Source organism: Sinocyclocheilus grahami, unplaced genomic scaffold, assembly GCF_001515645.1.
Source record: "Sinocyclocheilus grahami isolate Dianchi unplaced genomic scaffold, SAMN03320097.WGS_v1.1 scaffold467.1, whole genome shotgun sequence".
Taxonomy (NCBI): Eukaryota; Metazoa; Chordata; class Actinopteri; order Cypriniformes; family Cyprinidae; genus Sinocyclocheilus; species Sinocyclocheilus grahami.
Genome location: NW_015505646.1, coordinates 603957 through 629607, shown reverse-complemented (window position 1 = coordinate 629607; position 25651 = coordinate 603957). Strand labels below are relative to the sequence as shown.

Genomic DNA, 25651 nt, shown 5'->3' with positions numbered 1-25651 from the left:
ATATATATATATATATATATATATACACACACACAGTATATACATTTAAAAAACTACATGTAATCTTCAACAAATTTCAAAATGAATATCATGCCTAAATTCACTCATAGTATTTTTAAAACGGAATTACTAAAACCAAGTTTTTATTAAAAGCAGATTTATTAAAAAAGAAAAACTGAAATATCACATGGTCCTAAGTATTCAGACCCTTTGCTGTGACACTCATATATTTAACTCAGGTGCTGTCCATTTCTTCTGATCATCCTTGAGAGGGTTCTACTCCTTCATTTGAGTCCAGCTGTGTTTGATTATACTGATTGGACTTGATTAGAAAAGCCACACACCTGTCTATATAAGACATTACCGCTCACAGTGCATGTCAGAGCAAATGAGAATCATGAGGTCAAAAGAACTGCCTGAAGAGCTCAGAGACAGAATTGTGGCAAAGCACAGATCTGGCTTGGATCCAGTCTCCCTGTCTTTGAGTTCACCTTCATCACATGTTCCTTTCAATATTCCTCTAAACTGTCTTTCCAGTTACATTTGTGTCTTCAACATATTTTTGAATACAATTTGTTAGTGCACATAACAAGTACATCAAGTACACTATTTTAGGTTAATATTAATGTATATTGGAAAGTGTTTTAGGTGCTTGTCGTAACTTAATATTTCATTGTCATTATTTATACCCCTTACAGACCAGATGGATCATCCAAAACATGCCTGTCGATCGTATGAATCCTACTAGTCATAACCACAGTAAACCACAAAGGCAGAATGCTGTTGAAAGGACATGATCACATTGATGGACCAACTAGCAGGTGCAGGAAATGGACTCTAGCCTCTCTGGAGCACCGTTGAGTCCTGTGCGACTCCCACATGGGCAGAGGCCATACATGTGAGTTTGATCACTCACTGCTCTACTTGCCCATACAGGAATACTTCTGCCAAACAAAACATTTACTGCTTCACAGCTGCAGTCACCATTCACTTTCATTGTAAGGAAAACAGCAGCTTAGACATTACATTTGCCGAAAACAGCAAATGTGGCTCATGCAAAACATTCCTTGTGTTTCTTGGAAGAAAGAAAGTCAATGATGATGAGTAAATAGTGACATTATTTTCATTTTTTGCTGAACTAACTTTTTAACCACGCTAATGTGTTTGCCCTCTTTGGATCCAGTCTCCCAGTCTTTGAGTTCACCTTCATCACATGTTCCTTTCAATATTCCTCTAAACTGTCTTTCCAGTTACATTTGTGTCTTCAACTATTTTAGGTTAATATTAATGTATATTGGAAAGTGTTTTAGGTGCTTGTCGTAACTTAATATTTAATTGTCATTATTTATACCCCTTACAGACCAGATGGCTCATCCAAAACATGCCTGTCGATCATATGAATCCTACTGGTCATAACCACAGTAAACCACAAAGGCAGAATGCTGTTGAAAGGACATGATCACATTGATGGACCAACTAGCAGGTGCAGGAAATTGACTCTAGCCTCTCTGGAGCACCGTTGAGTCCTGTGAGACTCCCACATGGGCAGAGGCTGATCACTCACTGCTCTATTTGCCCATACAGGAATACTTCTGCCAAACAAGTCAACATTTACTGCTTCACAGCTGCAGTCACCATTCACTTTCATTGTAAGGAAAACAGCAGCTTAGACATTACATTTGCCGAAAACAGCAAATGTGGCTCATGCAAAACATTCCTTGTGTTTCTTGGAAGAAAGAAAGTCAATGATGATGAGTAAATAGTGACATTATTTTCATTTTTTGCTGAACTAACTTTTTAACCACGCTAATGTGTTTGCCCTCATTTTAGAAAAGCCAAATCTAAAAATAAGACTTGAAAACCCTAGACAAGTGCTATGCACATTAAAGAAATAAAATTTGACAAAAAGTCCAATACTATCCAGTACTTGACTAAACAAAAACAATCCAAAAACACACACTCCGAGTTCAGCCAGAACTGAGCGACCTCAAGCAGAACAAAGGAGGTGAGAGTGAAATCAGATCCTTTATCAACGTGTTCCCATGTGGAGGGGAAGCTCTGACTCAAGATCAGTTTGCATTGCTGGCATTATCCCACTGCTCCATTTAAATAAATCTGCTTTGCTGTGAAAGAAACAAAGAGAAGGGAGAAAATGGGGTATCTGTTTCACAAACCCACAAGCCAACAGCACCTGCACCAACAGCACTGAATAACAAGTGCAATTCTTCTAGACAAATGAAGTTCCTGATGAGCTGGAGGGGGAATTTGAAGTTGATGCAGGCTTGTTCATGCATGTTTTTGCTTGTTAATTGTCAGTCTGCATGTGAGGTAAACTGCTGCATCACAGGAAGGCAAAGGTGCGGTGAGTCGGTAGATGGGCACAACTTCTTGGAATCTTGGCGTGTTTCTGGCGTCACCATTGTTGCCATGGCAGGAGTGTTAGCAAACAACTTTGGAAAGATGCCAAGTGTTATTCTTGTGAAATACGTAAGCCTGACAGACACATTATTAGAGTTTGGCCTCTAGGCTTTCTAGAAAACTTGCATGTCCGTTACTGTAAGAGCAATGAAAAAAAACACTTTTTAAAATGTAAAAAAATTTAAAGAGGTACTACAAGAAACAGGGTGTGTTAATAAAATGGAAAAACAATTGGCTAGTTAGACCAGAAAGTTATATTAATAATCAAATTACATCATTACAACACCAATTGGTTGATGGCATGAAAACAACATGCACAGTTTCAAGCCCTTCACTAGCAACTATCATAAGCTGTGGTGTCTAGGCATCAGAATAGTCCTTGCTTTTAAAGTTGGCATTAAATGGAAATTACAATAACCTTTCTGCCCTAATGTGAAGTATATCCAAGTGAAATGGCTTCTCAAACAAGAAAAATGTGGGGAGAGATTTGATTTTGTCATTTAAGAATTGATTGGATCATTGTCGGTTGCTAATTTCTGCGATCTCATTTGAGAGACAGGTTTTTGTTCCACCCTCATAACAGTGTGCATGTTATCAGAAAAGAAATGCAGCATGGGGTAGGGAAGTTAAGATAAAGATTGCAAGAGCATGTTTCCTTCCACTGTAATCAAAGTGGCGCTGCGTGTATGAATGCTACATAAATATGCATATTACAGAGGCAAGATGAACTAAACTTTTCTGAAGACAATCAGTTCTCCTTTGAGATTGTTACATATTTTCATCGATTTTCAACCGGCTCTGGGTGCATCATTACATCCCCAACATCTACTATATAAAAATTTAGCAACATATTTGTTGCTCGCAAAAAAACAAATTTTCTTAGAACACACAACTTATGAATGGCCATCAATAGAGAAAGACAGTGTATGCAAGGAGTGTATTGTTTCAATTAAATAGGTAAAAAAAGAAAATATATCATCACAGCTTTTTGAGAATTGTGCTGCATTATGCATAGTGTTCTAACTTATGAGTTCTAACACTCTCTGAAATTCAACAAAATGTGAAATAGACCTGCTGTAATAATTTGCATCATACAGGTTTAGAATGACACAAGGGCAAGTAAATATTTACAGAAATTTCGTTTTTTGGGTGAACTATCTCTTTAATATATTTGCATAGAGAACATTTCAGGCTTAACACACAGGACATGGCAAAGAAACGAGTCGAGAATAAGAAATGGGATTTCTGGAAACCCTCAAAAATAGCTCCCAGCAACGTCTAACAACCAATTTCTCCAAGGAGTTGGACACGTTTTGTGGTTGGACTATGTTATCTGTCGTGTAGGTGTACTTCTGGGTGTACTTCTGTGCAAGTCTATGGTCAGCTCACAGAGAGGGAAGAACAGGAGAAAGAAACAGCGAAGGAAAGATCTCAAACCATTAGACTGTTGAACAAAAGTGCTGGACAAAATGTAAGAGGTCTGGAACACTAGAAAAATTTCTGCTCTCACACTTACATATGCTGCAGGAGTGCCAATATGAACATAGGGTCGAGGGACCTATGAAAAACTTGTATAACGCCAGACAGGAGTCCGATATACTACAGAAGGAAAGCCCAGGAAATTACTTGAATTCTTGACATTAAACCACACGAGCACCACTATTTACTTTCTAAGGCCATTGGGGTGTAGTGCAGTGGTTCTCAACCGGTTTTGCTTCAGGACCTTTCATTGCACATCAAACAGCAACTTGACACAAAATCAACAAAAATGTCCTTAAAATTGAAATGTAATATTACCATAAACTATAAGGCCACACAATAGGCACAATTATTAACATCACATAAGATGAATAGGAAATGTTTATGTGTTCTTGATCTCTGCAGTCAATAACTCACTGCACAAAACACATTGTGGTCACACGTGTTGTTAATCTCATAAAAAATGCTGTTAAAGACGAGAAAAAAATATGACCATTTTAATTAAAACACTGCTGATGGAAACATGAAAAAACACTGCACGATATTAACAATGCACCAATAATGTCTTTTAAAGAAATAAAATCCATAAAGAATATGGTTGAAATTATCCAATTTAAAATATGTTTTGTACTGCCCCACTGCAACCGTTTTGATATCAGAAAACTGCCTCATTAAAATTCACTATATATATATATATATATGCATGAAATTACTCAACATAATATATACACACAACATAAATATAATATTATAATTTACATCTGCAAAGACATTGTTAGAAGCTTTCCCCTGTGGCCATCCGGCGACTATTAGAGCAAATTTCCGGCGATGTTGTTGTGAGACACCATACATGATGCAGATGGGCACGGTGAGTGCATCGCCTGTCTGGGCAGTGCCCACGCAGAGGCTGTGCTCACCGGGACGGAGTGCTCTCACTGTGAGAGCATGAGTCTCGACGTTCTGCGCTCGCGGATCAGGAGCCTACGAGGAAGAAACTCCTGGGCTTGGTCCAGCAGGATTTCTAACAGTGACATCTTGTCAGGGAGTCTTTAGGCCCTTTTGCACCGCTTTAGTTCCAGAACTAAATGTACGGTACTAAAGTACTGAGACGATTTTGCGTGAACTATTTCCCAGTACCATTTAAAGGGTTGCATTCGCACCGAGAATGTGTACTAAGAAGTGACGTAAGCCGGTCGACAGCGACGTCATTTGTGCGCAGCATTCAACAACAGAAACAAAGTGCTACGTTAACAACAGGAGGATGGAGGACGCTGTGATCGGAGCTGTGTTTCTGTTGTCTCTCGGGTTTCACAATAATGGACATGGAAAGTTGACGTATACGTAAAGCGATTGAAAGAACGGAAAGGAGGACTAAGAATCTCCAACGACAACTGGCAGTGCTACATTTGCTACAAGTGCCTGCACTTCAGCGTCCGTCCATCTATCGCTGTTCTCCATACTTGCGAAATAAGTTGACATGCTTACAGTATGTTTACACAGAGTTTTAAATCATGGCGGGTGAGGGTGTTTTCGTACGCGTTTGGCCAATCAATGTCTACTTACGTCACAATTAGTACCAGTTGTGCTGGTTAGACCCTGCTCCAGAGTAGGAGCTAATTTGGTTTTCGAAAAAGGCAGTCCGGTACTAAAATCGCTCCCAGTTCCGGCGGTGCGAACACGCCGAAAAGTGGGTAGTTCCACAATTAGTTCTGGTACTATGAAAAGGTTCCTGCAGTGCAAAAGGCCCTTTTGTCACCAGTCACCAGATCTGGACTCCATGTCCCAGAATCTTCCCTGGCTCACACTTGTTCTCAGTCACGATCACCATAACCTGGAGTTCTAATCACCCGCACCTGCTGCAGCTCGTCAATACCTGTGTTTGCTTCCCTTAGATCAGGGGTAGGCAAGTTCGGTCCTAGAGAGCCACAGTCCTGCAGAGTTCAGCTTCAACCCTGAAAAAAAAACCTCACCTGCCTATAGCCATAGTAACCCTGAAGCTATTGATTAGCTTGTTCAGGTGTGTTTGATTAGGGTTGGAGCTGAACTCTGCAGGACTGTGGCTCTCTAGGACCGAACTTGCCTACCCCTGCCTTAGATGTTCCTGTGCTCCGCCGATCCCGCTCCTCTGAGTTTTGTAAGCAGACGTTTTAATGTTTAGTTATCTCTATCATGATTAAGCAGGGCTTTCATATTGCGTGTGCTGAAGCTCCTCCGCACGAGCACAATCTCTCTTCTGAATTGCGAATAGCAAAAATGCATCATAGACAAATGTTTGAATATTTTGCATATAAAAACAGCTGGCGACTCTGGTGAGAGAATTTGCAAGATAATGTATCTATAGCAATAATAAATGTATGTGTGTTTTCTTTATTTCTCCAGTACCGATAGCAGAGCTGTTAACGTCGGCGGTTATCGATACTCTGGTCTTTCATAATTTAGCCCCGGGACCGATTAAATACCGGGTTTCGGTACCCATCCCTATCCCCGAGTCCAGCCCAGGGAGGGCTCCAGTCCCCGAGTCCAGCCCAGGAAGGGTCACAGTTCCCAAGTTAAGCCTACGGAGGGCCTCTGAAACCGACATTCTCCCCAAGGACGCGCCTTTCAGGAGGGGGAGGTAATGTCAGGGAGTCTCTGTCACCAGTCACCAGCTCTGAACTCCATGTCCCAGAATCCTCCCCAGCTCACACTTGTGCTCAGTCACGATCATCATCACCTGGAGTTCTAATTACCCGCACCTGCTGCAGCTCGTCAAGCTCCCCTTTATCTGCTCGCTCTCCACACTCCCTCCTCGTGTGGTCTACCATTCACATCACTATACCAGACTCACTACCTGAACTTACCTGTGTTTGCTTACCTTGGCTGTTCCTGTGCTCCGCCGATCCCGCTCCTCCACGTTCGTCCTGCAAAGAAACAAAGATCCATTACCTCAAGATAAGCCATTCTGAAATTGACTCTCTGTGCCACACTCGCCTCTTGTCTGCTCCTAATTCCTCCTTGCTGGTCATTCAATAAATACCTCTGTGTTGACCACTTACCTCTGTGTCCCTAGCCTGTGTCGTGACAGATTTAGAGGTTAAGAACTCTATGGTAATTTTGTCACTGTCCCTGGAGGAACTATCAGGCCATTGTCTTCATAAATTACATGTCAGATATTGACAAACATTACCAGCATTATCATTGTAAAGGGACATGATCTACTTTAACAGTAGCCTGTAAAACAAGTATGATAGGTTTGCTTGGCTTTATTCTTCACTATAATTTTTTTTAACCATCCAGTTATTGCTATTATTATAGTTATAGTATATTTTTATTATATTAAATGCAATATTTTCTACATACAAAATCATTCAATAAATACCTCTGTGTTGACCACTTACCTCTGTGTCCCTAGCCTGTATCGTGATGCATCTGTGTGGCTGCTGGCTGGTCATCGCCATCTACCTTCACCAGGTTTTATAATTTGGACGTCCCTGCCCTGCAGGCATGGATTTTGCCTGCTAAAGTTTACTTGGTGCCCTCTGTAAGTGGAGAAGGTTTTGTTATGTAGTCCTCAGCCACAGCCTTGGGTCTCATTATTAGCTCATGCTTACAGGAGCCCTCAGTATGGGCGCTCTGGGGCTGGGCTTGCGGAGCAGCTTTGTTCTGCACTTGCTTATATCACGGCGCTATTGGATGTGTTCCCCATAAGTGTGTAATGCAATGGGAGTGACCATTGAAAAGGGAATGCTCCCGTTTAATAACGTAACCTCAGTTTCCTGAGATAAGGGAATGAGCGTTGCATAAGCTGCCGTGCTATAAGGCTGCACTGCAAGTAAAAGATTCTGATGAAATGGCATTCAATGCTGACTTATTTAGCAGTCAGCTCCACCCCTTGTGGCAGGTTGAAGTGTCATTTGTTCGTGCAGCTACATGAATGTGAACAAATCAGGCTTCAGTATCAGAGTAAACAAGAGTTTACCCATAAGCGTGTAACGAAACGCTTGTTCGCTCATCTCAGGGAACCAAGGTCACGTTAGTAACTGGAGCGATTTGTTTTAAGTTCAGTCTGTTATAGTTTGTCAACTAAATTGTTTTATTTGAATAAAATCTACTAAACTGAACGAATATTAATATAAATTTAAAGGAAATATGTAAACATAAAACTGTGTTGTTTTTAACAAATGCTGTATATACACTATATAAATATTTTTCAAAGTTGTAAATAAAACAAACATTCAGTAATTGGAGTATTTCAGTCTGCAGTTCAAAATTCCATGTTTAATTCCGTTACTTGGTTTTTCTTTGTAATTATTTGTGAACTTTACTAGCAGTTCCTGAGTGAAAATTATTTCAAAGGAAATTCTACACCAATTTTTTTTCATTGTAGTTTTGTTCATTTTTTTTCAAGGATGACATCAGTGCAAGTAACACAACCTGTCAATGTCTAATTTGTCTAGCTGGCTACAAAATGACAGATTAATCTGTACAAATATACAGTATAAGTTCAAATGCAAACTAATATCTAATTATATTGAGTACTGATTGAAAGGCTAGGCTAATTGACACACTTGGCTAAAAAAGAAGTCAAACTCCATTGCAGCTGTCCAACCAGGTCACCAACACCAGGATAAATGCTCAAAAGAGGGCTTGGCTGCTGCCCCAAGCTTGTGGTCCAGATTTGCAAGGAAAGGCAAACTTGAGGCAACCAATCATCCTGTCCGGCTTTCTGTAGCCACAAATGAGCTACTAGCTTTTGGCAGTGTTGTATTCCAGTTACTCTATGTGTATAAGTCGAAAAAAACAGCATGGACTGGAGAAGCAAAAATACTTCAGCCTCAGATCCTGGACGGGAAAGCATCCACCCTACAATTTTAAGACAGGGAGAATGCTTGGGCAGGACTGTGGACACTATTTAGTATTCAGCACCATTCATCTCCAGTGTCCATAGAAGCTGTTTTCCTCTTTTCCCCTGGGAAAAGCACAGTTGGCAACTAGAGGACAGAGGCTTTTGTGAGCAAACTTATGCAAAACCTGATGGACTGTTACTGTAAATCAGGCCAACTCTGGGTTGTTTCTCTGGCTCTGAAGGAGTCAGGACTAGACGGGGCCGGAGGCCTGGCAGGCAGTATAGGGCGAGACCGGAACGTTCCACATTTCTTTCCTCTTGGGACAGATGAAACACATTCATGACCCCCACACAACACTGAAACAACACCACGCCTTGTTTATTATTCTGAACCGCAGTCCTAAAGCGGTTTTTATTATTGGTTCAAAAAAGAAAACAAATTATATCAATGATAAAAACAAAACAAGCTGTTTTGTGACGGACACTAGCAGCTGCAGAATGCCACTGTACCTGACACAGCAACAATTCCATCGGCATGAGCACAACAGATATTTTCCGGAGCTGTTCATATCTCATATCCAGCTACATCCCAAAGGACAGGAGAAGACACAAATGTTGAAGCTAGTTCTGTATAAGACACTATAAACATTTATGGCTAAAAGCTGTTCTATTCTCTTCTGTCTTTCTTTTGTTTATTATTCTGAGAATTGCCAGTCATTAGTATCCAGTTTTACTATCAAACTATCTTACAATGTCATTCAACACTTGTAGTTGTACCTGCCGTGATACTAAATCAGTGCTACATAAACGACTGTTAGTTTACGGATGAATGGTGACCTCTGCTGCTTTGTTTGTCTGCCCTTTAACTCTGAACTCAGCAACTAGTGGGCTCCATCAGGACATCTCAGCAAGACTAATAAAGAATTCCTCATTTACCCAACTAATCCAATAGGAAGTCTAGGAAATGAAACAGAAAACTGCTTCAAGGATAAATAACATCAATATTTTTGAATCTGCTTGTTTTATCATTATATTTATATTTTGGTGAATTTCATGAACACTAAGAACATGTCCCCCATTTCACAAAAAAAAAACTGATTTTTTTTTAATTTACATATTTATCATTATGACATTATTTCCATGACAATTAAGCAGATTTTTGCCCATTACTCATTAAACCCCGATCCCCAAATTGTAAATTATGTATTTAATATTTGGGTATGTATTTAAGTAGTATTTGTTGAACTGTATTTAATTTATGGGATCATAAAAAATATATATATATATTTTTTATATTAAAGTAATTACATAAAGTATATAAAATATGTATAATCATATATTTTCTTCAGATTTTGCCATTAAATGGTCATGTCATACGCTAATCTGTCAAACTAAGCATGGTAGCTTTGGCAAGACTAACATTTCTAATATTTTACTGGAGAAAGCACATAATTCTCAATCAAACAGAATAAATGTTTAAAAACTGAGAACAGTGGCATGCAGCATGTAGGACATCAGCGCTGTATGATACAAACATGATCTCAAAACTCAAATTTACACAATTCACATATTGTATACAACAAGAGTTCACAAGGCCAGTGCTTTGTGATGAACCGAGTTATGGAATCCCTCAGATTATTACAGGCTTCACATCTAAACAATGGAGTTTTATTGAGTAATCTGTCCAAGTGTGAAATAGCCTACATATATACACACACCAAACAAATTATTGGCTTAACAATAGAAAACTGGAGCGCACAAATGCCATAACGGTTCTATCCATGATGTATTACATCATAACATTTAAAGAAAATGCCTAAATAATTCCCAACTTATCAGTGTAAAACAAAACACATTGGTGGCTACATTACAGCATGGTGTAAAATAACATGGCTGAACAAAGCACCGTGTGTTTGACCCCATACAGGTGTCTGCACTGCAAAGTGTACAGCAATGAGACTTTTACAGTAAAGCAACCAGAGAAGCACTGCAATATGGTCATCTAATGTCCAAAAAGAAAATGGATTGCTAAACTGACCACAACAAGATTTACATCAAGTAGTTTCTCAGACATACCTGTGCCATGTCTCTGTGGTCACAGCCTCTGTTTGGCATCCTAACAGCCACTCTTCTCAGAAAGCTGATCTGAGTTCAGCCAGACTGGTTCCCAGAGTCCATTCATCGCCCTGAATGCTCCTTAAGCACTGAGACTTCCAGTGCACTCACTCCACAGCCTGTGGCTCAAACTGTGACATGAAAACAAAGGAGGAGGAAGCCCATCCCAAAACACAGAGTGAACAAGGGAGAAAAAAAAGGAACAAGAGAAAAGGGCCAGTCAGGACAGCCTGATGCCTGCTAAGAAATTGAGGTTTTCTGAATAAAGAGAGGGAGAGAAAGAACAAATCACAGGGGAGCGGACTCCCTCCTCCTTTTCACCCCGGAGGATGCTAATCATTTCTCAGTGCAGTCTGACAGGTCAAGTCGGTGCGCTCCTTTTATTTTCATAACAGTGTGTTTTCATGGCAGCGTATCCTCGTGAGATTTTCCGCAAACAAGTGTTTTAAAGAGATAAAACTTTCAGAACAGGTGGACAATAGAGGAAGGAATATAAAACGCTTTCTATCAGGTAAAGTGTTTTGAAAAATAAGCTGTTGTATTGCTGTTTTAGTCTTATTAGGTCACTCGACAGCCCATTAAAGTACAAATATCCTTTCATTGACACCAGACTTTGTCATTATCATTAATATTACTAAACATTAGTGGCCATTTTTACAATGATTCACTTTTAAACTAAAATTAAACTAGTCAAGGCTCCCTTTACCTCTCCCTTTAAAGTATGCGTGAACCAGAAATTGCACCCAGAAGTTGTGTATTTCTAAGTTCTAAGTGCTGTATTGCAGAATTGACTGTTGAGTGTCTCAAAGCAATACACAGCAGTGACTTTCCAGAATAAATGTGTTTTTGAACAAATTGGTTGAGTGAATAATTCAATGACTCACTCATAAAGACATTTAAGTAATTTATTCCTGAAATAATTCGTTTTTTAGATCAGTGTTTCCCAACCGGGGTGCCATCTGTCGAGAGCAGGGGTGCCGTGTAAAAAATATTTTTTTTATATTTTTAAATTGCTAAAATGTTCAAAAAAGCATCTATTATATAATATCCATTTCTGATGTCGCCAATAATTAGAGATGCACCGAAATTTCGGCTGCCGAAAATGAGTTCACCGCTCAGGATTCACTTTCACGTGGTGTGACGCTCTGCGTGTTATCCCGCTCAATGCGTGTGTGCACGCCGCTCAGTTGCTCCACTCTTATACCGTTCAGACGAATCGTAACAGCAAAGTCCACTCAAAAATTTAGCCGTGTTGTATTGTTTCTGTCTGCAGTAGCCCTACTGTGTTGTAACATGGTGTATGGGCAACTCTGGTAACGCTGCCCTTTCATTCATTGATCTGCTAACCGCTATGTTATGCTCACGTGTTCTGATAATAATAGCTTTCTGGGACTAAACATTATCTGGATAATTGTTAAAAAATATATTAAATATCTTAACCCTACTGTTAGACCTACCTGAAAAACTAAAAAGGAATTTATTTAATTCGAAGGCCTGTCGTTATTTTTTATTTGTGCTATCATTATTAATTTCTTTATTTGTTCTTATTTTATTACCGACTGCTTACTTGTCATTTTTTATTCAATTCAAAGTTTGAAATCAAGCTATCTCGTGCTACTGCACCAAAATTACCCCACTGTAAAATAAAAAAGACACTGAGTGAGCAAAAATATGTGAGATAGCTAGTTATAATGGTAATTAAATAATGTTTACATATGTATAAAAGCCTACATTAAAATCTGTCATATAAATTGGTCTCTTCAATAGAAATTAGCCTTCTGATTGCCACCATTGATGGACAACATTTTTTAATAATAAAAATATCTGTATGACATTATATTCTGCAGTTCTTCCCTGTTGTACCGAATATCTATACTTTTCAAATTATCATATCGAAGTTAGAAATTCAAATATTGTGACAAAATTAATTTTGTAGGGTGCCACAAGTTTGTTAAAATTTCCAAAGGGTGCCGCAACTAAAAAAAGGTTGGGAAACACTGTTTTAGATTAATCAGTCATTCAATGACTCACTCATAAAGACGTTTACGTGATTTGTTCCTGAATTAATCAGCACTTTTGAATGAATCTTTTGAGTGAATGATTCATTAATAATGTAACCTGCAGAAAGCTTCCCATCACTGAAAAATTCCCACCACTAATTCACAGACTGACAGTCTTTTGTTATTATTATTATTATAGTTTACATTTTTAATTCAGTAATTTTGTATTGCAATGTCTGATTTCTAGGTTTAACAAATTTGAAATCTTTCCAAAGTACCCCCCAGGCTGAGAATCACTGAACAATTATAAGAGGAAGGAAGCATCAACTCCCATTTAAAAGTCCAATTATATTCATCTGATAAAGACTCAACAAAGTCATGATCCACAGGTCAACATTCATAAATGAAGTCTATGTAGTCCACCTGAGCAGGTTTTAATGCTTTGAGGCAAGAGGAAATAAACAAACAGCTTGCCAGTACAAATCTGGCACACCTCCTGCAGCCCTTTGTCTGCGGCAACCACCTCCAAAGAAGAAGAGTGTGCGTGAGAAGTCGCTTTATTTTAAAAGGAGAGGGAATGAAAAGAAAAGCAAGCACTTCTAGATCTCTTTGTTTAGGCCATAACGAATACCCCTGAATAACTGTCGCTCTCTCTCTTTCTCACTCTCCCTCTGTCTCACCTAGCATGAAGAACGAATCTTGCACTAAATACCATCATATTATAGTCATAATGAATGCAGCCACCAAATGAAAGGCCATTGTTCCCGCCAGACATGTGACTTTTATTACTGCGAGTGATCAAAATCAGTTATTCAGTGTTGGGCGGGTTGAGGGGGAGCGAGCACAGAGGGAAGTTGTCAGTCAGGAGCTGAAAGAGGTCACAATGCAAGCGAGGTGGTACATGATAATGAGAAGCTCTTACCGATGCTTGACTGATTAACGGACCATGTAAAAAACTCTGATCCGAAGCACAGAAACAATACAAGCACTGCCAACTCTCTTTAGCTCCTCTTTTCACATTTCAGTGGTTCCCAGACATTTTTAGTGAGTACAGTAGTGTTTAACCCATTGTCTAAAGACGTCTAAGGAAAGTAATTTTGGAGCGTGTATCCAGAGAACTTTACCAAGGGTGAAGTTTACCCTGGCAGTCCGCTACTATCATCCGCTCGCCACATGAGAGTTCGCCGCAGCCCATGCAGCAGTCTAAAGCCAAGCCTGAGGTTCAGCACTGGGTCATGAACATTGTGACAGGTTCTTCCTCCGGTCCACAAACGAGAAGGGCAATGCCTGGATTTCTGAAGATGATGTGTTATTATTAGAACTAATGTAGGAGTTTATGACTGATGCAGCATTATTTGCATGTTTGTGGCATTATAACTCATGCCTCTAGCTTGCATTGCCTGTAGGGCACAACCCTTCAAAGCATACTTTACAGGGGCATGTGACCAGAAATCCAAGAATATATCTCCAGGCTTACTGAATATAATGGAGCACCGTTTAAAGAAGGCAAATACTTTGTAATACATAAATTATACATAACCCTGATTTTCAGAAGTCTCAACTGAGAGCAAAATGTGCAGATGGAACCATTAGACTAATATATAAATATACAAACATACATGTGTACCAAGTTAAATCCCAAAGTTAAAGGTATAGTGTCACTCAGATATATTGTAAATGAAACTTCGCCCTGTATTGTGGGAGACACCTGTAATACTCAAAGGCTAAACACCCAGAAGATGATTTAAGTGACACTGCTGACTTTATTACTGTAAAATAGGTACAAGCTGAGACATGAAGAAGCAGATTAGAGCTGAGCTGGAAAAGCATGAAATTCTACCAGTATTTCATCTTCTGCAAAATCCCTTTCATTAAAGGCAACTGTTTATACCTTCACTAAGTGCATAATTAGTTTTATTTAGTATAAAACGCTTTTTTATTGTATTTAAATGACCATTAAAAAAATACATAAATATATAATTATATAAATCTATATATAATATTATAATTAGAATCTAATTCTTATATTTTATTGAATTTAAAATGTATTTCTTTTGATAGTTTCATTTGTATGCACTGCAAATATATATTGTTTGTAAATATGCAAAAAAAATTCTGTTCTTTATATTCACCAAAGAATCCTGGGAAAAAAGTATCATGGTTTCAACAAAGATATTAAACAGCAACCGTTTTTTATCATTGATAATAATAAGAAATTAAAATGTTTGAGCACCCAAACAGAATATTAGTTATTAATAAAGATTTCTGAAGAATCATGCGACACTGAAGACTGAGTAATGGAGGCTGAAAATTCAGCTTTGCCATCACAGGAATAAATTACATTTGAAAATCTATTAAATTATTTTAAACTGTAATAATATTTACCAATATTACTGTTTTACTGCATTTTTTTGTCAAATAAACGCAGCCTTGGTGAGCATAAGCATTTTTTCATAAACATTAAAAATTCGTACCAATCTCAAACCTGTGAACAGTAGTGTTTCAGTGATCTTGTAGAAACGCTTATCTTCACTGCTTTATTGGTGTTTAGATGAAACCTCATTCCAAAGAAAATTCTGAGGCAGAGCCAAAGCAAGTCCAGATGTTCCAAAAGGCACTATTGGCTCAATTATCAACAACAGAAAGCTACATAAATCACCCAGACAATGACTGAAAGGTTGTGCCTCACACTATCAGTGTGAATAAGCAGATCTGTGAGAGAAGCACAGCGAGGCCAAGATCTTTTTGAGGGATATACAAAGTTCAGTATGGAAAATGTAGTAAATGTGCAGCAGTCAACCATATCAAGAGCTCTGCACAACACTGGCCTATAAAAGAGGGGTAGCACAATAGATGCCATCACTCAAATGAATTAGACTATAGCACTCAAGAGAACCATAAACTATAACAGAGCTCACAATGAAAGATTTTATGGTTAAATGGCACAAAAATTAAATCTAAAATAAAAAAAAAATTTTTTAGAAATCATGTTTAAATTTGAGTATCAAATATGATAAAACAGGCTTTTGAGGAACATTTATTTCTACATCTCTTCAGTGCATCACATGTTTTCCCCCTCACAGTAAAAACTACCAAGCTGATTATAAAATTAAGCATTTAAATATCATCTTATCACAACATACAATTAGGAGATAAAGAGTGACAACTGATATTTATATGTATTGTATCTAAGTAGTTTGCTAAATACAGTTGCGATGTATAAGAATTTAATCGTACTTTTTTCCATATAAATATAGCAACTGCACTAAATTGCATATTCTGCTCAATTTGGGCCTCTGAATAACATTTAGGTGTTCTTTATTTATTTATTTATTTTGTTACAAATATTTTCTAATATTAAAAAATTATCTTTTTTTATGTTAGTTTTGTGTTTTAGTGCATTTAAATAATAACTCTTGAGAGGATTACAGGTCCTAATCATTTTCGTGACTCTAAACAAGGTTTCCTTATGCTATTAATATGATGCAAGATGCATGTAATCCAGTTTGAATTCCCCCAAAGCTGTTTGAATGGGTGGAATTTACAGGCTATGATTCTACACATCAAGTTCTGTCTTATTTTGCTGCACATAACTTCAGGAAAGAAGTGATCATAATAACACTTCTGCAGGATGATTTAACCTGACCCCTGACCTCAACATAATCACAGTTCAGCCTTAAAATTACATCATTAGTGCCTACAAAATCTTGTCAATGCAAAAACTTTCAAGCACCTGCAAACAAGCATTCAGAATGACTCTATGAACCTCCTATTAAAATATAATTCCTACTGAATGAAAAATATTATGCAATAATATTAGGTAACATTTCAATAAAACAAGTAAGGGAAGTGAACAAATTGTATGACAGGAATCAACAACTACTGCTGTAGGGAGGAGTGGTAAACTATCAGGACTAATCATTCCATTAAATAAGAGGCAACACTGCCTAAAACCACAACGAATAAACCAACATCATGTTCTGGCCTGTTCATACCTGATCAGCACAACACAACACACTGCAAATCTTCTGTTCATGCTATCAGGCGAGTGCACCAATCATCTGCAGACACTAGACTTCAATGCATTGCACAACTCCTTAGCAACATCCGACAAGTTAAGGCACAGCCTCTACAGGGGTTAAGGCAGATAAGCTGTTGGCAGCATGTGAGGAGAAGCACAGTATATCCTGATGGTGCATGCTTGCTCCTCAATGATGATTACATCAAACCCTTTGGGTGAAAGACGCTTGGTGGGATTAAATTCAAATGAATGGATCCTTATACTAAATGGAAAATGACAGATCTAAGAGTATTAGATAATAAGCTCTCACTGCATCAGTGGTTAAACAATCTAAATGAACTGAATGAGAGTTATGGCAACAATTTAGTCCATATGGTTTTGCTACAGTGTGAATTATGTGTGTTTTTCTGTAGGAGATTTGAATCAGGTTCATCAAACTCAAAAGAAAGACTAAGCTTACCTGGGGAAGAACTGGTGACGGTCTTAATCGCTGGAGACAAGCAAAAAGGAAACATATACAAGATCGATTCAATGTGTGTGTTAAATTAAAGTACCAACATTTCTGTACAAAACATAAGCAATGCAGGCATTAGCCTTACGGCAAATTGTTGACGTTAACGCAAACCACAGGGAACTGGTAGAGCATTACTGGAACAATCGTACGATATGTTTAATTAGTGTTTAATTAGGGTGAGGTAAACAAGATTTTCTTAGCGCATAGCCCACACCTTCAATATTATGACTTCTTTTGAGGTAAAACAGGTATCTTATAATGTAATTAGTATTAAAGTCTACTATATTTAAAAGTAATGTTACCAAATAAACATGAAAGAGAAAAATGTAACCCATGGTGCTTGTTAAAAGCTACTGTTTCTTTTTTTTTTATCATAAAAGTCTTAATAAATACATGCCTTTGTTTGATCTACTAGCCATCCATATGGTGCTCTACCATGTAAAAAAAGCTCCTGCTGAGCTTCAATGTCAGTGTTCATTCTTTAACCAATCAAAACAATTAAAACCAGTTCAAGGTTGTGCTGTGTGACCGCCGACCTGAGACAGCCGGCTCTGTCTCATCACAAGTACACTACTTATATCATCTTTTATTAAACCAGATTACGTTGTCAGATTTTATCCATTTTAAACCATTAATACATTAGGAAGCCTCACAGGAACAGGATCACTGACTGTCTGTGAAATGATAGTGCCTACCAAAAAATACTAATTATACAAGCTAGTCTTTTATTCCCTAAATAGCTGAAACAACTTTGTTGCTGATGTTTGGGCATGCAGAGGTTCTAGCTACGCCTTGCTTAGAATAAAAGATGCTAAACCCCAGATAAACCCCTTATCGGTCATAAACCATTTACAGCTGCTACATTCATGGAAAGGTTCAAATGGCAGCAGTTCAAAGGCTGGATACCGCATGGATGCAGTCAGCCAGTCATTACAGACGTTTCAGTGATGAAGATTTCACACCTTTCAACTGCATCATACTGTAATATGATTGGGATATAAAAGGGGTGAGATTGAGGGGAAGGGTTGGGTAGTTAAATACTGATGAGCTTAACAGACCCCCCGGGATAGAGCAGGTGGAGGGTCTGACTCCACTCAAAGCAATTGAAACTTTTTGACTGGGAGGGAATCTACTGTGAAGCAAACCTTCACCATCTGTTATAAACAAGACCATACTCAGGATCAGCGGTTCTCAACCAGGGGTCTGGGGCACACTAGGGGGCCTCGGCAAACTTCCAGGGGGGCCTCAGTAAATCAAAAGTTGATTTAAATGTAGTTATATTGACATAGTTTGAACTAAAATGCTAAGAAAACTGTAAAGACTGAAAACCCATGTCTTATTTAATAATTATACCTTCACTTTTTATGACCACGTTTTATTTGAGGCATACATTTCTACTTTAAAAATGAATTTGTCATTCTACACCGCTATTTAAGTGAACTGCGAAGATACAGCAGTTAAAAGAATACTTCATACAAAAATTCATTAATTAATTAACCTGCCAATAGTATAAGAAAAATAAACTTGATTCAAACTGAAAAAAAAACGGTCACTTAATTTTATTATTATTTTTTATTTTTTTTCCCCAGAAAACAAGACTTAACATCTTATTTCCTTTTGCTTCTCAAGCAAATGTATCTTGATTTAAGAATCTTCAGATATTTGTATTGGAATACAACACAAAAAATACTGAGTAACAAATTTATTTTTGCAGTGTACATTTATGTTGAATGTTAATATATATATATACTGTGTGTGTATATATATACATATATATATATTCTATTTGTCAACTGCCCCCCAAAAATGTGTATGTGTATATATATCTATATATAAATAATCCCTAAGAAATAAGAATATGCAGAACATCATTACTGTCAGACGGTGAATAACTTGAGGCCTGACTTTATTGTGAAGCGTTGAAATGTTGTTCATTACTTCACTTTATTGTATTTTCAAATGCAACATGCCTTACCTGACACAACTTTACTACTGTCCAACAAAATATGTACGCGGAGAGGGAAAACTTGGCTCTCATGTATCGCTCCGGTAAGCAGGCGAGATGCATCTGCACCTCATCCAGTCCTCCGTCTCCAGAACGCTCCAGTTCACAGCCCTGCGTCCCAGCACCGTTCCCAGCGCCTGCCTCTTCCATGTTTACAATGATTTCAACAAGTTTAAAAGTCCTTTAGAATAGGCAACGCGCTCTGACTGTACCTGACTGCTTCATGTTGGTTGTTATTAAGTCCGCTGAAAGTCACAGAAGGCAAAGGCTCTTGATCAGTGCATGACATTCGTGAGTGCAATGGTTTTCACCGCTGTCAGTAGTTATTAGTTATACACATATTTTCCAGCTCCGCGAAACGCGAGATTTACTTGTGACGCGGCGGTGTATAAAAAGCAGTGCAAACGTCTCCGTGGTGTGGTATAACAAATTCAAGCGTCCCACTTTGTTTGTCGGTGAGTCAGGGGGAGAGGAGTGAGAGTTTCGGATCCAATTCCTCCATTTACATTTACAGTAAACGAGCGACGCGACGCGACAAACCAGAACGCGCCCTCTAGGCAGCGAATTTGTGTACGCTGCGAGCGCTCGAGCGTCTTTCAGAGTTGTGGATGGAATTCTGACGTCAACGCCCAATGGACCAATCAAAGGCTTTGTTTACGCGAGCAGCGCGACGCGCCAAACTGGAAGACTCACATTAAAATCAATGAAACGATCTATGCACGTTCATTTGCACTGTAAACATTGCATATTTTAAGCATTTTCTTTCAATAATAGATCATTTATTACTGTCAAGAAATGCAGTGTTCAGCTTTACATACCCAAGGACCCTCATCCAGACAAGGACCACCAATCAAAGATTATAAAACAATATTATTATTTACAATACAATAACATTATTTAATCAAAACAAAATCACTGTCTTAAAGGAATAGTTCACTTGAATATGAAAATTTGCTGAACATGTGCTCACCCTCAGGATATTTAACATGTTGCTAGATGAGTTTGTTTCTTCATCTGAACAGATTTGGAGAAATTTAGCATTACATCACTTGCTCACAAATGAATCCCCTACAGTGAATGGGTGCCGTCAGATTGAGAGTCCAAACAGCTGCTAAAAACATCACAGTAATCCTCAAGTAGGCTAATCTACACGACTACAGATGATGAATTAACTCCTTGTGAAGCGCAGAGCTGTGTTTGCAAGAAATAAATCCATCATTAAGTTTTAACTTTAAACCTGGCCAAAATACCAGTCCATAATCCATAATAATGCGTGAAAATGTCCATCCTCTGTTGTCCTCTCATATCAAAATATACAAATATATTTGTTTAGAACTGAAGAAAGCAATTTTATTGATAGAGGACTCATTTTAGCCAGAACGTTTTGAAGTTAAAAGCATTTTAATGGTTTTGTTTGTTACTAATCTTTTTGTAACAATCGTTTTTCGCTTCACAAGATGTTAACTGATGAGATTTCTTGTGGATTATTGTGATGTTTTTATCAGATGTTTGAACTCTCATTCTGACGGCACCCATTCACTGCAGAGGTTATGTTGGTTATATAAAGTTAAATCTCTCCAAATCTTTTCCTATGAAGAAACAAACAAAATTTTCAGCAAATTTTAATTTTTTTGGTGAACTATTCCTTAATCTTACATGTCATATGGACCCCCTGAAGTATCTTCACAGACCCCTGGTTGAAATCCCTGGGCATAAAAAAAAACATTAAGCTCTTTATTGTATTATATCAAGATTATTGTAATGCATTTAGAGAAAAAGCATTAAATCAATGGCTCTGCAAAGAGAGAGTCTTTTTTTATACCCACATTTATTCACAGACTTGATGTGATTTTGTCTTAAAGCACAGCCGGCGCCAGGCCTGATACAGGGCTCTGTTCAGTCACTCTGTTGTTTGCTTAGCTATTGTTCTGTCTATTAAGCAATGTCTGAGCTATAGTCAATACATACAGTGCTGACACCTCAGCTCATCTGCTTGGTTTTGAAACAGCCCACATCTGAGAGTGAAATCAACCATTGGTACACCATAAAAACCAAAAAGATGTAATTTAAATGCATATGGATTCATAAATAGGTTTTTATTAATACTCCGTGACAAAGGCAAGCACACCAGTATAAATACCAGTAATTGTACAGAACTACGATAATTGTCAGCTGCCCTGTCTTGAAAAGAACATAATGGTACTAAGAGGTGACAAAATAACTTTCTTAAAGGGGTCATATGATGCGATTTCAATTTTTCCTTTCTCTTTGGAGTGTTACAAGCTCTTGGTGCATAAATTAGATCTGTAAAGTTGCAAAGACTAAAGTCTCAAATCCAAAGAGATATTCTTTATAAAAGTTAAGAGTCAACCACGCCTACCTAAACGGCTCGTTCTAACACGCCCCCACATGTCTACATCACTATGTGGGAAGATTTGCATAACGCCGCCCAAATGTTCACGCAAAGAAAGGCGGCGTAACTTTTATTCTCACTGTAGTTTTGTTGCCTCCGCCGTCATGTCATGAAGGCACTGTGTGCTTCGTTGTGAAAGCGAAACTACTTTGTTTGGCCTTCGTCATGCCTGGAGCTGATCCGTGCTGGTCGCTGAGGAAATACTTCAACTTCACGCTGTGGATCGCCGGATCGGCTTTCACCGTGGACGAAGCGGAGTCCAGCCTGGGGTCGTCACATGTGGTTGCCGCAGGCATCACAATATGGTAAGGGGTATAACATTTCCGTCACACGCTTGAGGTATTCGGCCAATCACAACGCACTGGATAGCTGGCCAATCAGAGCACACCTCGCTTTTTCAGACCGATGAGTTTTGTAAAAATTTACGCATTTCAGAAAGGAGGAGAAACAATAATGTACAGTATGAAGAAAATAATGTGTTTTTTTAACCTTACACCACATAAACACATTTCATTACACCAGATACACAAAATAATGTTCTTTTTAGCAACATCATATGACCCCTTTAATACTCCATTCCAACAAAATCTGCCCTTTACATAGTTTATATAGCCTACAAATTCATGCAACACATTCGTTTAGCAATATAGTCATTCATATTATTAGGATATTGTCAGTGGTTCAAGTCTTACATGCTATAATCTGTTATCTAATTCTTGGATTTTGACACAGCTTATCCTGAGAAGTAATATAATTACATTTGTACAAGAAATACTAAACAGCAACACAAATAAAACAACTTCCCCAATTTTAAGTATATCAAATAATATGAAAAAAGTAAGCTATCTGAAAAGCTTCTGTTTTTAATTGTCAATGCCAAACTAGAGTGCTTTTAATGAGGATTATCATTGCCTTCATTACTGACACCAACCCTGTACCAGATGTTGTTATGGCTGATGCTGATGTAACGAAAAACAGGTTGAGGCCCTGAAATATAATACTTTACTAATAGCTGCTAAGGTTTTAGCAGAAAGGGCTTTTTTGAAATGACCCTTTGGCTTACTTTTGTTTAGAGCAAGGATTGCATGCACATACAGTATAGGCCACTTCTAAAGGTACCATTTCTTTGGTATCCGATTTTATTTTTTCAAAATTTTGGTTTATTTATATATACATCCATAACCTTTAAGAGTGTAAATAAATGGTTTGAAGTTAAGTTCAGTGTTAACAGAAAACCGCCCACCCAAATATAGATGTACAGACGTCTATATTTAAGCAGATAACTGTCTGTTCAAAGATAGATGTGCATGCAGACATATAGATTAATAGTCATACCAGGGGTTGTATTTATGGGAATTCTGTTCAATAACAACCCTAGCTGGACTATTGCAGTCTAGGTTGAGTTGAAGTATTTACAAAGTTAAAAAAAAGGGACTGAACTGGCAGAATTACATTCCAAAATGGACAAAGACAACAAGTAAAAGTGCCACCTGCCTGCTTTGTGAAGAGGCCTACTATATGTATGAATGGACCCTTTTTTGGTGCCTCTCATCAATTCTGGTCACATCAGCCAGATCAGAGGCGTTCTTTCAAAGGGCTACTTTACCTCATTTATTCACTGATACACAATTATCCATCTCTGTTTTGAACTCTAATTGGACAAATAAAAATGCAAAGTTGATTCCATTGCTATGTCTCTAGCTGTCCCAATCCTTTCAAGAAATTGGCTGTTTGTCTTCAAAAGTCCAGAATAGAGCTTTTCAAATAGCTTGACAGATTGTTTCGATGTACAGAAACAAGCTAAAGTATAACTTTCCACAATGTCAAATTCCATAACTTTTCTCTAAGACAACAGTTTAAAATGTGTCCCTCGGACATTAATAAAGTGTTATTGTAGCTATTGCACTAGTATGTACTGTCATTGAAAACTCCAGCAATAAATTTGCAATAAAAAATAAGTGATTGCAGAAAATTTATTCACTGATACAGAATTATCCATCTCTGTTTTGAACTCTAATTGGACAAATGAAAATGCAAAGTTGATTCCATTGCTATGTCTCTAGCTGTCCCAATCCTTTCAAGAAATTGGCTGTTTGTCTTCAAAAGTCCAGAATAGAGCTTTTCAAATAGCTTGACAGATTGTTTTGATGTACAGAAACAAGCTAAAGTATAACTTCCCACAATGTCAAATTCCATAACTTTTCTCTAAGACAACAGTTTAAAATGTGTCCCTCGGACATTAATAAAGTGTTATTGTAGTTATTGCACTAGTATGTACTGTCATTGAAAACTCCAGCAATAAATTTGCAATAATCATTTGGAAACCAAGGTCCTAGAGCCCTCTGGCTGCAAGCCGAACTGCTGGAGAGCAGCATCAGATGAGACAAGCATGCGTAGAAAATGTCCTGCTCTGATGGAAGATAATGTATGAGGAAATACAGACAGGCTTAGTTTGATTCTGGTGAAGAAATGCAGGTGGTTTAAACATTCTGTTCAATCTCACACTGGGTTTTCTGCACTTATGCATAGGTTGTGAAATGTCTATACTGCCACATAGTGGCCAAACTGTACTTTACAGTGTAAAAATAACACTGTTTTATCTGTAACCCAACTCATTTTGATCAAGGTTAATTAAAAACCAACATGCCAACATCTGTCACTACATAATAAAACATATTTGGGTAGACTGTGCCCCCCAGAACACTGCAAGTCACTGGTGGCTTAGACTGAATACACGCTTTCATATTTTCCAGATGTGCATGAAAACAGCTGTCTGTTGTGTGAAGATCCACTGAGAGCTGAGCAGGAAATAAAAGTATGTCAATAGACCAGTCACTACTCATGTCCAACACAGTAACCATGATATAACCATCCAAAACAAGCCGAGCAATATACCTCAGGCCACATTCAAATACATTTAATAATAATAATTATTATTGTTTTATTAACAAATAAATTTCCTGCTAAGGAAAAACAAGCTCCACATTTTTATTGTACACTGATATTGCAATAAGAAATACAAACACTAAATAAGACAAAGTCCTGTCTCACGCTCTCTTGATGTTGTCCCGGTTTTATTTGCTTATTAATCTTCTAAAGCAGCTCTGTTAAGAGAAGCAGACTGAAGGTGGATAAAAATCCACTTTAGCCTGATTAGAGTGACAGTGGAACTCAAGATGAGTTCAGTATCTATATTCAACATTTTCTGCAGGCAAAACATTACTGACAAGCCCACAGTTGAAATCAAATCTAAAAGGCCATTTATCTAAAATGCAAGAGGTTGATTTAGTTCTTAATTAGTTCCTACAATTTCACATGATCTTATATTTTATAGAATTAAATTAAATATAAAGTGAATTAAAACATAATTAAAATGCTAACCCCCACATTATCTATTAGTTTATGTAAAATACATACAGAATCAAAATCTTGAAACTTGATTAATTTAATATATGAACACACTCAGTTTGAAAACAAGCAGCATTATCATAATATCTTAGCAAATATGGGGGGGCTTTCAATATTGTGTTAGACAATGGGGGGCTTTCAAGTCAAAATTGTTGAGAACCACTGACCTAGAGGATTCACATGTTCTTGAGAGTAAATAAATAAGTAGCAACCTGCAATCTGACACAATCAGTGCTGGGGCACATTTTGGGGCCCTTTTTAGCAGCAGAAAGGTAAGAAGATTGGCTAAAAGGCTGTAAAATGCCCATTAAGAGATTACACAAAGAAAAAAAAACATTTAAGGCATTTTGAATTTGAATCAAATTCTATGTCAACAGTGCCAGACAGCCTTATTAAATTATTAACAAGCTATTCTCCTCAAATTCCATTTACTTTCAGTTACACCATTACCAT

The 25651-nt window shown here is 37.8% G+C and overlaps 1 protein-coding gene across 1 annotated transcript in view; it reads right to left on the bottom strand.

Annotated features, from left to right (window-relative positions):
* LOC107553244 (uncharacterized) overlaps nt 1-19959 on the bottom strand; it is a 44671-nt gene extending 24712 nt beyond the window's left edge. The window contains exons 1-2 of the mRNA XM_016235414.1: nt 19348-19959; nt 17319-17348 (exon numbers count right to left, since the gene is read on the bottom strand). Coding sequence (XP_016090900.1) covers nt 17319-17348; nt 19348-19527 — 210 coding nt within the window. The 5' untranslated portion in view covers nt 19528-19959. The remainder of the gene's footprint in view (nt 1-17318; nt 17349-19347) is intronic.
* Nucleotides 19960-25651: the final 5692 nt, after the last annotated feature.